This window comes from Impatiens glandulifera, unplaced genomic scaffold (assembly GCF_907164915.1).
Source record: "Impatiens glandulifera unplaced genomic scaffold, dImpGla2.1, whole genome shotgun sequence".
In the NCBI taxonomy this organism is placed as follows: Eukaryota; Viridiplantae; Streptophyta; class Magnoliopsida; order Ericales; family Balsaminaceae; genus Impatiens; species Impatiens glandulifera.
The window spans coordinates 23,989-40,717 of record NW_025919690.1 but is presented as its reverse complement, the minus strand read 5'-3'; the positions used below and the strand labels follow the sequence as shown (position 1 = coordinate 40,717).

Sequence of the window (16,729 nt, the reverse complement as noted above, 5' to 3'; positions counted from 1 at the left end):
AACTTCGGCACCGTCTCCCACGATCACGGCAGATAACGGCGCTTCCACTACAAACTCGGCTTACAAGACGTGGCGTCTGAAAGATACACGCCTCCTCAGTGTCATATATACCTCTCTCTCTCTACCGACGCGACCTCGGAGGTCATCGATTGTACATCCGCCGAACAAGTGTGGGAGGTGCTTGAGAGTGTCTATGCCTCTGTGTCCCGTTCTCATCAACTACGGGAGGAGTTGCTATCACTTCGCCGAGGAGATCTGTCCGTTGAAAACTATGGAAAGAAGTTTAAACATCTATGTGATCAGCTGCAGGCCATCGGCCGTCCCATTGATGCCAACAATAAAAGGCACTAGTTTCTCCGCTTGTTGGGGGTGCAATTTGCAGGTTTTCCCGACACTAGGATGGCCATCTCTCCAGTTCCGTCTCTACGTGATCTTCTCCACCAGGCTGTACAATTTGATATGATGCTTAAATCCATGGAGGGTTCGTCTCCCTCTCCTGCTTTCTCAGCTGTTCGCCATAATTTTCAGACGGTTGCCCCTAAGTCGTCGTCTCAACCATCATCTCGCACCTCCCAGCAGCAGTATTCTTCTCGCTCAGGAGGAAACTTTAATAATGGTAACAATGGTTGAGGTTCTGGTGTTTCATTTAATTCTAGTAGTCGTAACAATTCTGGTGGAGGTGGGTTTCGTCGCACGCCTAGATGCCAATTATGCCGCGGGGAGCACTACGCTGATAAGTGCTCCAAATACTTGAATACTCTCAACTCCAACTCAGCTGCCCACCTTGCTCAGGCGTTCACGTCCTCTTGCAATGTCTTGGATCAAAACCCTAATTGGTATCTTGATTCGGGTGCCTCGGCTCATATGACAAACCAACTTTCAGCTCTTGACAATCATGAGCCCTATTCTAGTAATGGTTCGGTTATAGTTGGTAATGGCAATGTTTTAAATATCTCCCATATTGGCAATACTAAAATTTCTGGGGATATTCAATTACTAGATGTACTTGTCGTCCTGCATATCACAAAGAACCTTTTATCTATAAGTAAATTAACTAAGGATTACCCTGTGGATGTTCTTTTCTCTGACAAGTTTTTCATGATTCAGAATCGGATCACAAAGAAAATCCTGGCTCAGGAAAGGCGTAATAAGGGACTTTATCTACTTGATCGGGGTATTTAAGCTTTGGTTGCAGCTATTAGGGTCAAGAGGTTGAAAGCGAGCTTTGATTTGTGGCATTTACGCCTGGGGCATGTCCTAGTTTCTGTTATTTCATTGTTAAATAAGCATGGTTGTTTATCTGTTACTTCAGTTTTACCAAACCCTAGCCTTTTCTCTTCTTGTCAGTTGGCCAAAAGCAAGTGTTTACCATTTTCACTAAATTACAAACATGCTAATGTTGTTCTTGACTTAATTCATTGTGATTTGTGGGGACCTGCACCTATTTCCACTTATGATGGGTTCAAATATTATGTGGTTTTTGTGGATGATTTCTCTCGTTTTTCGTGAATATATCATTTGCGTACTAAGTCCGAATTTTATAATGTGCGTGTTCGGTTTCATGATTTCGTCTGTAATCAATTTTCTCAAACCATTAAAACATTTCAGACAGATGGGGGTACTGAGTTTATAAATGGAAGGGTTCGTGATTTTATGCATCTGCATGGTATACATCACCAGATTTCTTGTGCTTATACACCACAACAAAATGGTAGGGCCGAATGTAAACATCGTCATATCTCTGAATCTGGTCTATCTATGTTATTTCATGCTCAGGTGTCGGTTTCTCTTTGGTTTGATGCATTTGCCACTGCCGCTTATGTCATCAATAGGCTACCCTCTGTGATACTTGATAACATTTCTCCCTTTCAGGTGTTATTTGGTTATCTGCCTAGTTATGATACTTTTAAGCCCTTTGGTTGCCGTGTCTATCCGTATCTTCGTGACTATGCTGCTCATAAATTGGAACCTCGCAGTCGGCCTTTCGTCTTTCTGGGTTATAGCAGTACGCAGAAGGGCTTTCGTTATTTTAATCCGGACTCTTCTCGAGTCTTTATCACTCGCCATGCTCAATTCGATGAACTCCACTTTCCTTTCTCACGAGTACCATATATTATAAAAGTCACTGACCTAGATATCTCAACGTTTCTCGATATCTCATCTGACTCCTCTCTGGCTCCTGGCTCGGATCCTGTTCACCCTATACATCGTGTTTCGGTTAATGACGTTGCTCGCTCACCGTCCTTGGTTCTCGATGAACCTCCTTTGGAGCAACCTATTATTGATCATGTTGTGCTTCATGTTCCTAACATTGAGTCTCCAGCTCCAGAACCACCCCAGGACATTGAGTCTCCAGCTCAGGCTCTTCAGCTTACTCATCATATGATCACTCGAGCTCGTGCTGGTATTTTCAAGCCACGTTATCCAGTTGATTTAGCATCTTTTTCCCTTCTCTCAGCTCTTGTGGTCACCTCTGAGCCCCGTGGCTTCAAGTCTATTGTTAAGCTTCCTCCGTGGCTTGCTGCCATGCAAGAAGAAATTAATTCTCTTCGCTCAAACTCAGCTTGGGATTTAGTGCCTCGACCTTCTGGCACTAATGTTGTTGGCTCTAAGTGGGTCTTTCGTACAAAGTTTCTTGCAGATGGGTCAATCGAACGTCACAAAGCTCGTTTAGTGGCTCAGGGATTTACTCAGGTTCCTGGTTTGGATTTCCATCATACATTCAGCCCTGTTGTGAAGGCGGCCACAGTCAGGATTGTCCTGGCTTTATCTGTTCAGCATGGATGGCCTCTTCACCAGCTTGATGTTAAGAATGCCTTCCTGAATGGGGTTTTTCACAAGCCTGTCTTCATGGCCCAGCCCCTGGCTTTGTTGATCCTCGGTACCCTGATCATGTTTGTCGACTGAAGAAGGAACTTTATGGTCTTTGCCAAGCTCCCCTTGCCTGGTACTAGCGTTTCAGCTCGTTTCTGTTCAGGCTAGGTTTTTTACAGAGCCGTTCTGATCCGTCTCTATTTCATTTGCATTAGGGTAAGACCATTATATATCTTCTCATGTCTGTTGACGATATTATTGTCACAGGCAATGATCTTGTTGCCCTTCGTCGGTTCATAACTGATACTAGAAATGAGTTTTCCATCAAGGATCTGGGCTCCTTGAGCTATTTTCTTGGTCTTGAGGTCTCTCACACCGATACTGGGTTATTTGTTAGTCAAGCCAAGTATGCACTTGATATTCTTGAGCGTGCAAACTTGATTGAGGCGAAATCTGTTTCCACCCCATTGTTGACAGGTGAATCTCTTGTCAGTACAGGTTCTTCTTTCAAGAACCCCACATTATACAGATCTTTGGTTGGTGCTTTGCAGTACTTGACCATCACTAGACCAGATTTATCTTATGTTGTCAGCTCTGTTAGTCAGTTTCTTCAGTCGCCTACTGAAGATCATTTTTTGGCTGTTAAGCGTATCCTTCGCTATGTGAAGGGTACTCTTCATTTTGGTCTCTTGTTCACTAAGCATCATGACTCTTCCATCTTGGGATACTCTAATGCGGATTGGGCTCGTTGTGTTGAGACTCGTCGCTCAGCTTATGGGTACTCTATATTTCTTGGGGGCAATCTTGTTTATTGGAGTGCAAAGAAACAATCAACTGTTGCTCGTTCCAGTTGTGAGTCCGAGTATCGGGTAATGGCCAATGCAGTTGCTGAACTTGTTTGGGTTATTAATCTTCTTCGGGAATTGGGGGCTCTTCCTCCTACTCGGTCAGTTCTGTTGTGTGATAACAAGAGTGCTATTTTCTTGAGTCAGAATCCGGTAGCACATAAGCGAGCTAAACACATTGATCTCGATTATCACTTTGTTCGTGAATTGGTCTCATCTGGGCGCATTTCCACTAAGTTCGTTCCCTCTCATCTTCAGCTTGCAGATATTTTCACGAGGAGTCTTCCTCGTCCGGCCTTTGAGTTTCTACGGTCTAAGCTTTGCGTGTGTCTTCACCCCACGCAGCGCTTGACGGGGGGTAATAGAGATAATACTAATTGAGTTGAATTAGTTGATTTGATACTAATTGATTTGATCATGTATTTTAGGTAATAGAGATAATATCTTGTATTTTAGGTAATAGAGATAATACAATATCCTACGGGTGTATATATGTGAATATACTCTCACCAAACACACACGGTGATTTTTCAATCTTCTCTCAAGTTTACATATTATGTCACATATATTGTTGATCGTGCTAGCATGTCTTCTTGTAAACTGTCACTAACTCTTGTAAATATTAAATCGAAGCTCAGTGCTACATCTAGCACTCCATTTGCAAACTTTTCTATATATATGAGTCTTATAGAGGCACTTTACTATCTTACTTTCACAAGACCCGACATCACCTATGTTGTGCAACAGATGTGCTTATTCATGCATGACCCAAAAAATACGCACATGCCTGCACTGAAGTGCATAGTGCGCTACATTCACGGTACTCTTAACCATGAGCTCCACATTTATCTATCGTCTATGTCCAGTCTAGTTTTGTATACCGATACTGATTGGGGTGGATGCCTAGATAATAGACAGTCACTTCGAGTTATTATGTGTTTTGGGATACTTTAATCTCTTGGTCTGCTAAACGTCAACCAACTTTATCTCGTTCTAGTGTAGAGGTTGAGTATAGAGGGGTGGCCAATGTGGTTTTAGAATATTTTTGATTGAGGAACCTCTTATTGGAACTTCATTGTCTAATTAATGATATGAGTCATCTCATGAAGGAATTCTTGATGAAGAAATGGATGATATGAGTATTGATTTGGATCATAGAAGCTTTGAATATGAAGTAGAAAGTGAAGAAATATATTATGATCATTTCAATTTGGAGAAATTGGATCATAAACTAATCTGAAAACCTAGTAGAATGCGATTTATAATCAAAATGACAATGGAAATAACATGTTTATGGTTGTAATGACTTTTAAGTCTAAAGAATATGTGAAAATGGATATAACAGAATATAGTTATGATCATTAATTGTTTTTGAGGTTAAACATTGTTAATAACAAGAAAATTCAAGTTATATGCAATAAGGGTAAATTTCCTTGGATCGTGTGGATTAGCAAGGATAAGACCTACGAGACTTGGATGATCAAAACCATTCAACCAAAACATATTTGTTATACTAATAACAAGATTTATTTAGTTAACCTACCAAGGTAGCCCAGTGGTAAGAGTCAGCTTAAGAGACAAAAATATCACGGGTTCGATTCTATCTGGAAGCACTGTAAGCTTTTTGAGTTTAAGCGGGGGACTATGGTTGTGAAGTGTCATGCTAGTTCTTTTTTAATTTCAAAAAAAAAAAAGATTGGCTTAGTTATTGCTCAATTCATTGCATCAAAATTTGAGAACATAGTTAATATTGATCTGTCTAAGAACACTTAGAGTTCTCAAAGAGTTATGAAAGAATTGAACGTTGAAGTAACTCTCTCGAAAGTTTATAGAGTTACAAAAATTATCTTGCAAAAAAATAAAGGTCACGGTTTGAAAGAGTATCAATGGTTATTTGGTTATGTGGAGACACAAAAATCTAGAAATATTGATTCAACTTGAATCAAAATTTGAGAGCAGAATTAATATTGATCCATCGACGACACTTAGAGTCTGAAAGAGTTATGACAAAATTGAATGTTGAAGTAACTCTCTCGAAAGTTTCTAGAGATAAAAAATTTTATCTTGCAAAAAAATAAAGGTCACGATTTGAAAGAGTACCAAAGGTTATTTGGTTATGTAGAGACACAAAAATCTAGAAATCTTGATTCAACTATTGAGTTGAAGTTAAATAGAGATGAAGACATAAATGATGTACCAAAGGTTATTTGGTTTTGATACAATGTTGATTATCTAGGTGTAGACCAATTATAAGAGTGGACGGTTGTTTCTTGAAAACCATTTTTAAGGGTCAGTTGTTGTCTGTAATTGGTCGAGATGGAAACAACTAAATATACCATATTGCATGGGCGGTGGTAGAAACTGAGAGTACAAACTCATGGAGCTGGATTTTTTATCTTCTATCTGGATCGGCTTTCATTGTTAGCGTTGATTGTTGACTATAATGTTTTGATGCCGAGACTATAATGTTTGATATGCAAAATGTATTATTGTTGATCATTATTTAGTTTTTAAATGTTGTGTTTTTATATATTTAGTTTTTAAATGTTTTCTCCAACTGTTTTCAACATTTATCTCGTTGTTCATTTTCCCCAATTTTGTTCTTCACTAGAATAATTTGCTGAAGAGAAGAATAAGCTTATTCCTTCGACATCTGTAAAGCTCACTCCGGAAGTGACTACTTGAGCTCCCTTTGCACTAACTGAGCTAACAGTCCTTGTTCTGCTTATCCCTTCTTTATACGAGTCTTTTACCAGCGTTTTTAAATTGACTCAAGTAAGCGTTACATCATTTCCTTCCTTTCCGGGCTCCGGTCTTGTTGTTCCAGAATAATTAACTTTTAACTCAAAGCATTCATGCAAGAAATTGTGCCAAAAGGATAGAGAAGACGATGATGATAAGGACTCGTTACCTAAAAAATCTGAAGGGCACGATCTCGTCTCAACGTTGATTGTAGTCTCTGTAGATGAATTCTTCATTTACAAATATTAATTGGAAGGGAAAGGTTCATATGAATAGTTAGTTCAATTTTCAGTTTAGCAATACAAGCTTTTTGAAATAAAGTTTTTAACTTTGATAATCTCTTTTTTTGAGCTCTTGTGCTATATGAAATGCAAATTATGGATTGTAGATTGGAAATGAATTAGTAAAAATGTTTTATTAATGTGTAATAGATTAAAATACATATTAGTCCTTCAACTTTCTAACATAATACAAACCTGAGTCATGCTCTTAACTTCACAACTATTTAACATTCTAACATTTATTTTAAATTTTTATTAATATATTTTGTATTTTAAAAAATGTTTGAGATATATAACATTATAACGTTATTAATTCTAAATGTTGGTATAATATAGTTCATTTACTATCTTTATCACCATATGTTCAAATTCTTGTTGTGTGAATTCACTCACATAAAGTTATATATATATATATATATATATATATATATATATATATATATATATATATATATATATATATATATATATTCTCATGATAATAACATTGTTCTTAATGGAAACATTAGAAGCCAATAACACTTAATTAAATATTATAAAAAAATTACACTAAAATTGTTTAAGTGAGTGGTTTCTTAAAAAAATAAAAAATAAAGATCACATATTTGTTATTCACTTAAAACATCTTTAAATAAAAATAAAAGTTATGAATTTAATGTATGTTGTTCTACAATAAAATAATATTATAAAAGAATCACTCCTAAAAATTAAGTTTATAACTAAATCGAATAAAGATAAGAATAGGATACGTTAAAATTAGTCCATGACATATTTTAATTACAATAATTTATTTTATTTTTAAATGGTCTACTAAAAAGTGAACAACAAAATAATACCGAAAAAAATGATGAGAAAAAATGAATAAAAAAACAAAAAAATTGATGAAAAACAATGCAAAATCTCCGATACAAAAATATTTAAACCAAATCTTATCTCAAACAGTGAAATTGATTATAGTCGTCAAAAATTCTTTGATTCAGTTCTAATTCACCAAAAAGATATTGACTCAGCTGTAATAAAGACATATTTGTCCAGCTTAAATTTGACAGTCTTAAATTGACAGTCTTAAATTTGACCCAATAAAAAGAATTGACACTCGTAAGAAAAAATCTAGCAAAAATGATAAATTTATCAAAATATAAAAAATAGATATAGTACATTGCCAAGCTTAGGTTAAAACGAAATAGTAGTCAAGTACCTATTATAATGCAAAAATTAAACAAAAATGGAACAACAAATGACCATATGGCATAAGCATCCATATCTTGGTTTAGGCTTAGAGTCCTTGTTTCCTAGTAAGAGCAACGATGATCTTGTTCAAGCTTGATATTTCATTTTCCTTCTCCTTCAATTGTTTATTCAATCTTTCGATTTCCTTAAGATGGATTTTACAATCATCGGAAGTAGCCTCTGTTGTACACTGTGATTCTCCTCCAAGTTTTTCGGTTTTCAAAATCTTCAATTCACTTGGGTTTTTATCTTCTGATTCTAATGCCCTTTTCCTTGACGGAACTTGGCCTACAGAAGAACCAAGTGCATTTTTACGAATATAGAGTTCACCACTTACTCCATTCTCAAGCTTGTATGAAATTAGCTTTTGTGGCCTTCCATAAGAATCCTAATAATAAAATACAATAAATTGATTAAATGTTCTTAAAATCATCTCTTTAGATATAAAACTTTCATGAACTTACAGTTTCCAATTTTCCATTAGCACTTTCAAATGCTTTATCTGCTTCTTGCTGATTTTTGAATATAGCTAGAGCTGAATAGTAGTCTGCTAGACCTTTTTTCTTAGGCTGCCAGATTAATTTGTTTGCATCAAGAGTAATGATTAGAGGAATAATATCAATAATATCAATAAAACCAAATGAAACCAAAACCCTCAATGAACTGTATCATGATCCAGAAAATCATATTTATACCAAATCAGACGATAGTCTTACTCATGATCCAGAAAATTATCTTTATACTAAATCACAAGATAGTTTTAATCATGATCCAGAAAATAATCTTTATACCAAATCACATTATAGTCTTAATCATGATCCAGAAAATAATCTTTACACTAAATCACACTATAGTCTTAATCATGATCCATAAAATAATGGTTTAAGATCCAGAAAATAATGGGTTGTTTAATTACCATGTTGATCATGAATTAAAAAATCTACAGTACTTATGTTGGTCAAAAATCATAATGATCCAAAAAAATAATATGATCATGATTGAGAAAAAATCTTTAAATCAATGAAACTATAAAAGTTACACTATAATTTAGATCATGATCCAAAATAACCTTGTCACAAGAAAGCATCTTATACCAAACAGGAAAAAAAAAAACACTCAAGGATACTTCAACATTGGCAGTTTTCTTAAGAGATTGACAAAATACCCGTTACTAAATAGGCTCAAATATCTTAACTCTGACCCAGATTGATAAAAAGAACATCAGTTGCCTATAAAATATATTTCTGTGTGTAGCAATAATATGATATACTTGTTTCTAAATGCAAGACCTTCTAAACAAAAACAATCAACAAATGCAACACACCTTGCTTTGAATGGTAAAATCTCCAGATATAATCTTATGTAATTTTTCGGTCGGAAGAATTCTTGGCACCCTATGAAGTAGTAGCTTTGACAAATCAATCTCCGGAACCTACGGATTATGAAATTGAAATGCTTCAGTAAAATAAATTTATGAACTAATTGTGATGGACTAGTTTTCAACTTACTGGCTCACTGGGAATTGGTAATACAGTAGTATCCTCCCCTGACTGAATTTTGGCAAGAACAAGCTTCATTGCAGCAGTGGCATCATCCAAACAGTTGTGAGGAGCACCTGTTTTTCTAAGGTCATATCCCAACACAGACTGTCAAAAGAATGGATGAAAACATGTTAAACACCCACTAGAAAATCAGAAACACACCCTATTTAGAAACACTTTTTTTGGTTTTTGTATCCGGATTCAGATACATTTGGTAACAAACTTGGGCAAGGACAGATTTAGAAAAATATTCATAGATAAGTTAGCAAAACTAAACTTAGGCTGAGACAGATTGGGAAATTATTTATTGTTTTTGTATCTGTTCCAGATTCAAATACATAAACAAGCTTTAAAAGTGTTTCCAAATGGGGTATTATCTTTCTAGATTGTTTAAAGGAATAGAGGCATCAATCAAAGAATGAATGACATCCACACAAGGATAAAAACATAAAATCTATTACTTGCCAATTATTATGAATAGTGATGATTATGTATACCTCAGGGAATGGGGTTTGTTAGCTGAGTGAAAGAAGAGAGATCATAAATGCTAGTACATTTTAGGGCCAATTACCTTACATAAGTTAAACAAAGATGGTCTCTTGTAGCTTCCCTCAACTCCATATTTAAATATTAAAGATGTATCAATAACTCTTGCATGATCCAACTTCAGTGCTGAAAATAGAACATCAGGAGGCAGAAGCATTCAAATTAGCAATAGCAAGAAAAAATTTATAAACCCAAATAAGCAAAATCTTTAATCCACTTGATTTTGATCACTTTTACAGTACTTAAACATTGTTTTAGCATACTCATGGACCATTTTTTCTATGTTAGCCTTGGACCAAGCTTGCTTTGCCTCGTCTTCATAAATCACTATAAGGTTTTAGCAATTTCCTTTCTACATGATAAAATATCTTAACAGATTTTCCCTCCATGTCTATACTTTTGATTAAATATATGGCCAGATATATCTGATCAGAACAGTATATTTTCGCATATTTCAATCATTCATCTTAGCACTCGATTTCTTCTAAACCCATTTAATTTTATGTAGATGACTAAAATAACAAATTTAGAATGAAAAACAGAATATTTTCCCAGAAGATTCTATCAAATGAACCTGTTACAAGAGCCTAAATTAAAAATAGGAGTAACTTACCTTTCAGATCATTGTTCAATCCATGGCCAACTAAAATTGTTCCATGTGATAACAACCTCTTCATTGATTTCTATGATCAAAAGAAAAAAAAAAGAGAAAATAAGGCTTCAAGCCGCTAAATAACACATCACCATTATAGCTATGACTTGCTTATGTCAGTTGGGAAAATTACAGCCAATTTACCTGAACATCAGCTAAGGAAGACCTAGCACCTTCCAAATCTTTTGCTGTAAGTCCAGTGATTTCGGACCTGTAGTCAACAACTGCTTTGTCTGGCTTCACAAACTCATTCAGTTTGGCCTGAAATTTTTGACTTACAAAAGTCAGACCAGAAGTAAAAGAAATATACTAAATTTATGGATTTAAGTCAAAAAGTGCCACAAAGATGGCTATGAAAGGGACATTTTTTTCATTAGGTGACAGGGTATTAGGAATACAGGAGGCTCGTTTAACTCAGTAGTATAGTGCAAGACTCATGGACTCAAGAATGTGGGTTCGAGCCTTCATGATCATTTAGAAAGAAAAAAGGTATTAGAAATTCATGAACCAGGAAAAAGGATAAAAAAATAAGCCCAAGCATTACCGCTTGGCTACGATCCACAACACAAATCTTTGCCACCGCTTCAGTACCATCTTCACAAAGGACCATTTCACAATCAACAGCAATCATGGAGATTTCTGCATTCTTTTTCTTTCCCTTAATGGGGTTTGTTACCAACCATCCCTGCAACAGCAATCAGAGTCTAATAAGCAAATAAATCACATTCAAAAGAAACCTGTTTGGTATGAGTTGAAATATAGATACAGTTGATTTCAATGTCAATTGTCTTTTAACAGTCTTCTGGTGATAAAAGCAATTCAAGACCATGTTATAAATTCCATGAGTTTCATTTTGTTTATTTCAAGTTTGTGTATAATAAAGACAGCGAATTCATGACTCCGCAAGGAGTAGAATGTGTTTTCAGAATATCACATCCCTTCAACATCATTAATGTTATAAAGAGAAGTATAAAGAAAGTTCACATCTCAACTGATATGGCATTCATCTAATATTGGTATATTTGTAAATAAAAACTGAAGTTATAAGATTCACAAAGAAATGATGACAAGGATAAAATAACTTCTGAAAAGTAAGAGAAGAAGACCTCTTCATGTGATGGAAAAGAATAATCTAGAGCGTAATACGGGTGTCCAAGTGTTAAGCGAACCAGTTTCTGCAGTGCCACAAGAGAAAGACAAAAAAATCATCAAGATTATAACAGTACAAAAAAAGTCAAGGAACATATTATCAATGAATCTTTGCTTCATAAATCCCAAAATTAACCCGTAAATAAAAATCAAAAGAGACTGGAGGATACAGCCCAAAACCAGAAAATTTAGAGAAAAAAAACAATTTATTAAGTAAGTTGTTGAACAAAGGAAATAAGTGAGACATCTTTATAGCACTAAATGCTTGGGAGTTTGATTGTGAAAGGGGAGATTTTGACCACCAGATGGTGTTAAATTCCTCTAAAATTACCACTAAATGAAATATTAATTTAGTCAAACTAATCGAATCAAACCATTTCAGGAGACTCTCCATCTGGATGTGTATTTGCAAACTGGACAATGGCATCAGGGTTAGAACGACACTGAATAACCTTATAGAAGACCTGCAAACAAAAATGTTATTAAATTTACAATAAGATTTAACTAAACCAGAAAAAGAGAAAGCTAAATTGAAGGACGAAAACAACCTTCATATCTTGTTCGTTGAATGTCTTTATAAAAGACAGCAAAGCATCTGGCTGCCTTTTAGATGGATCACTCAAGCTTGAACCAAACTTTTTATCATAAACAGCTAAAAACTCCTTCCATGTCCCCTTATTACCTTTCATTCCTCTCTTCTGAGCCATTCTCACAACTTCAACCAGCGCCTGTTAACGTTTTCAGACTATATATATAAGCGACCAGATTGCTTTAAAAATGTATATATCACTTTGAACATATGGCGAGGTAAGAACAACTTTGGTTACACGAATTCTAACATGTATATACACAATCGGGAAATAGAGAAAGAGTCGAATAAAACGAACTTACATCTTTGCTGGCAGCGGCAAACTCGGCCTCCATTATTGAGAGTTGTGATGTGATATTTGACATATCTCTCTATTTCAAACACAAGGTCTAACAGACAATACCAATTGTTAATGCTCAGGTTGTGGGCATGAAGAAGATGAAGAATGTCGCGGCTCAAGGGGTTTAGAAATTTCACGGGTTAGCGGGTCGAGTGAATACGAGTCTTGCGATTTTACCTTCTTCCCGGGTATAGGAGGAGAGCGGCGGCTAGAAAAAGTTATGGGAAGATCATGTCTATTAGGGTTTAATATAATATTATATATATTATGGAAAAATATATTAAATTTATCCTTTAAATACTGCCACTTTTTTAAATATATACATGATCTTAAAATATCTTATTTATATACTTAGCTTCTCAAATTTAATAAATTGAACAGTAAGACTTACTTTTATTTTTTTATACAATTACTAATGAAATTAATTAACCAAACATAACTTTAACTATTCGTCTCCCCCAACTCTTCCACTCCATAATTTTTCATCCAATTTCTTCTTCATCCTTTAAGTTAACTTATTTCGTCACTCGATTTTTATTGCGTTAATATTTTTTAGTGACAAAGACTTCGTTGTTTGCACGTTTTATCTACACCAATATGGACAAAGATGAAAGATTTGTCTTATTTATTGTCGGTATGTATCATAAAAATGTTATATTATTTATTGTTGTTAAGATCAATATAGAGATTTATATGATTTGTATGCAAGTTGGAAAATTTTAAGGTTTTTATTAGATTTGTACCCTTTATCCATGTCTTACTCTTTTTTAGCAGGTCCTTTAACTTGGTGAAATTTTTAATCTTTCAAATAAACTTTCATGTATGGCCATCGAATTTCCTTCCTTAATTTTCTGTAATTAATCCTTTATTCTTTGAGAAGTTAATGAGCTCTTTAATTATATGAAAAAATGTGCTGAGAATTCTCATATTATCCACAAAAATTTTGAGTCTCCCATAAAATATGACATTTTCATGTAATCATTCCATGTTTCATCATAATTTTGTGTTGTCTCCATTTTTGTTATATGCAACAAAAACACACTTTGGAAGACGAAGCTGCCAAGGGTTTTATGTTCATACTGACACTTTTAGTAGTACGGTTGGGTCTAGTCCGACCCTCTTTGTAGAGAATATAAATGTAAACATAAATAAATAGGTGCTACAAAATTAATTTTCTGAAAAAAAAAATACTAAACAATTGGAGATTCTGATGGTTAATTTTTTAATAAATTAGTTTTAAAATAATTAATTTTTTATTTTTTAAACAGTGTATTATTAATTAATAATATTGAATTATTATTTAAAAAATTAGGGTGAGTTTAAAAATATAATAAGAAAATTTTAGATAAAACAATATAAATAAATGTAAATTTTATAATTTTTTAATAATAGCAAAAAATATTTGTACGGATAAAAATAGAAATAAAATAAATTTAATTAATAATAATAATAATATATATTTAATGTTTAAATTTTTTAATAAATCATGAATAATATATTAAAATAAAAAAATAAAACACTCTCATTCCACATTTTATTCACTTCGGTAAAACAATTTATCTTCTCACATATCATATCACATATTTTTTCCGAATGAATCTCTTATCTCGTGACCTTACACTTCTACTTTGGTCAATTGAATATTTGATTTATATTTTTTAACATTTAGCAGTGTGGCCTCACACTTTGGTCGATCAAATATTTTATTCATATTTTTTAACCACTTTCAATTGATACCGGCCTATTATCTTTTGACAAAACCATATGTCAATCACACTTGGTTAAAGGGTTATACTTGTTTTGTTATGTTGCAAGTTCGAAAAATACCTATAATATTTTTAATTTTATTTTTAACCGTTTGAAGTTTATGGACGGGTCAACCCACAATCCGATCCAAGTATCAATTTACTCTTACATATGTATTCAAATTAACCACTCTCTCGACCTAGCAATCCGAACACTTTGAAAACTAAGCATCATTATATATTATATATATATATTAGTTAGTTAAAAAGTTAAACTTATATGGTTAAAATGTTCCACGTTGATCAAATTTAGTATTGAATTTAAAATATAAAATTTTATTAGCCTAGTTCGTTAAAGGGTTATATTGTTTTGTTATGTTGCAAGTTTGAAACATAAATATAACATTTTTATTTTTATTTTTATTTTTAAACGTTTGAAGTTTATAGTCGGGTCAATCCACAATCCGATCCAAGTATCCATTTATTCTCACATATATATTCAAATTAACAACAACTCTCGATCCGGCAATCTGGACACTCAAATATTATATATATATATATATATTAGTTAGTTAAAAAGTTGAACTTATATTGTTAAAATATCTTTCGTTTATCAAATTTAGAGTTGAATTTAAAATATAAAATTTTATTCAAATTTAATGTTGAATTTAAAATATAAAATTTTATTAGTGTAGTTGGTTAAAGGGTTGTACTTGTTTATGTTAGATTGCATGTTTGAAATATATACTTATAGTATTTTTAATTTTATTTTTATCTGTTTAAAGTTTATGGGCGCGTCAACCCACAATTCGTCACAAGTATCCATTTACTCTCACATATATATCCAAATTAATCACAGCTTTTGACCCGACAATCTGAATACTTTGAAAATTAAGCATAATTATATATATATATATATATATATATATATATATATTAGTTAGTTAAAAAGTTGAACTTATATTTTAAAATGTCTTACGTTCATTAAATTTGGTGTTAATTTTAAAAAAATAAATTTTTAATAGCCTAATTGATTAAAAGGTTGTATTTGTTTTGTTATGTTGTAAATTCGAAACATACGTATAACATTTTTTATTTTATTTTAACCATTTGAAGTTTATAGGCGGGGTCAACCCACAATCCAATCCAATTCAAATATCAATTTACTCTCACATATATATATATCCAAATTAATCACAGCTCTCGACCTGACAATGACAATCTGAACACTTTAAAAATTAAGCATCATTATATTGAATTTATTATATATATATATATATATATATATATATATATATTATAAATAAACAGTGAATTATATTGAATTTTTTAAAGAAATTATAGGGTAATGTCACAATTTTACCATTAAAAAATCTTTTTTTTTGTTTTTAAGGTTGGTTTCAACCCACCCGAACCCCTACATAGATCCGTCCTTGATTACAAATGTGTCAAGTAGTCATGGGTTATTCGATCAAAACTCGACTTGAGCTTGATTTTGACCGAATTCGAGTTGAGCTCAATCCTGCTATTTCAATATTTAAAACGAGTTCGAGCTTATATAATATTTACTTGATGGTTTGTCAAATTTTTTCAGGCCAAACATTATATAATATATTACTTTTATTTATTTTTAATGTTAAAATCTAAAACAAATTTCTTTTTCAAATTTCATCTCTAGCCTTCCTAAAAGTCTATTCAAAGTCAACGTGGATTGTGAATAGCTATTCCAAAACTTTAATACATATTCCATAGCCTAATGACTCTATTCCAAAACTCTCCCATCTACATCATTCTTCATCTAGTATCTTTTGCAGTCGCATATTCTATGTGCATATAATCTCCTCTGCAGCCCGCAAACTCCCTCTTCATCTAATCCCTTCTGCATCCGCCTTATTGAATGAAAGAAATAGCGAACAAGAAAAGTAAGTCTCGATCATATCGGTGGAGAGCTTAATTTCCTTTTGTTCAATTTTTCATTTTTTTAGATTAAGATTTTACATTTTTATCATTCTCACATAATAATCTTTTTTTTTTAATATTAAAGTTGGTATCATTTGCACATGATAATCTTTTTTTTTTTTTTTTATATTTTATTTTATTTTTATAAGATTAAAGTTTGTGTTAAATATTTATTTATTTTTTAAATGTTAAATATTTTATAAATATTTGTACATGATAAATTTGTTCTCTAAACTATTATTGCTCTAGCTATTAACCTAAAGAATAAGTTTAATTTCTTTAAATGTTACTACTCT

General features: G+C 33.1%; 2 protein-coding genes across 2 annotated transcripts; one reads left to right on the top strand and one right to left on the bottom strand.

The window, feature by feature from the left end:
• The first annotated feature begins 3,053 nt into the window (after nt 1-3,053).
• Nucleotides 3,054-4,040, top strand: LOC124918349 (uncharacterized mitochondrial protein AtMg00810-like). The gene has a single exon (XM_047458525.1). The coding sequence runs from the start codon at nt 3,054-3,056 to the stop codon at nt 4,038-4,040; it is 987 nt and encodes a 328-aa protein (XP_047314481.1).
• Nucleotides 4,041-7,821: 3,781 nt separating this feature from the next.
• Nucleotides 7,822-12,949, bottom strand: LOC124918350 (small RNA degrading nuclease 1-like). The gene is made up of 12 exons (XM_047458526.1): nt 12,692-12,949; nt 12,349-12,528; nt 12,175-12,264; nt 11,758-11,826; nt 11,196-11,336; nt 10,796-10,912; nt 10,613-10,682; nt 10,025-10,125; nt 9,421-9,558; nt 9,237-9,344; nt 8,377-8,481; nt 7,822-8,300 (listed from the first exon to the last, which is right to left on the bottom strand). Exons 1-12 carry the CDS (start codon nt 12,752-12,754, stop codon nt 7,959-7,961), a joined length of 1,524 nt encoding a protein of 507 aa, XP_047314482.1. The 5' UTR covers nt 12,755-12,949; the 3' UTR covers nt 7,822-7,958.
• Nucleotides 12,950-16,729: the final 3,780 nt, after the last annotated feature.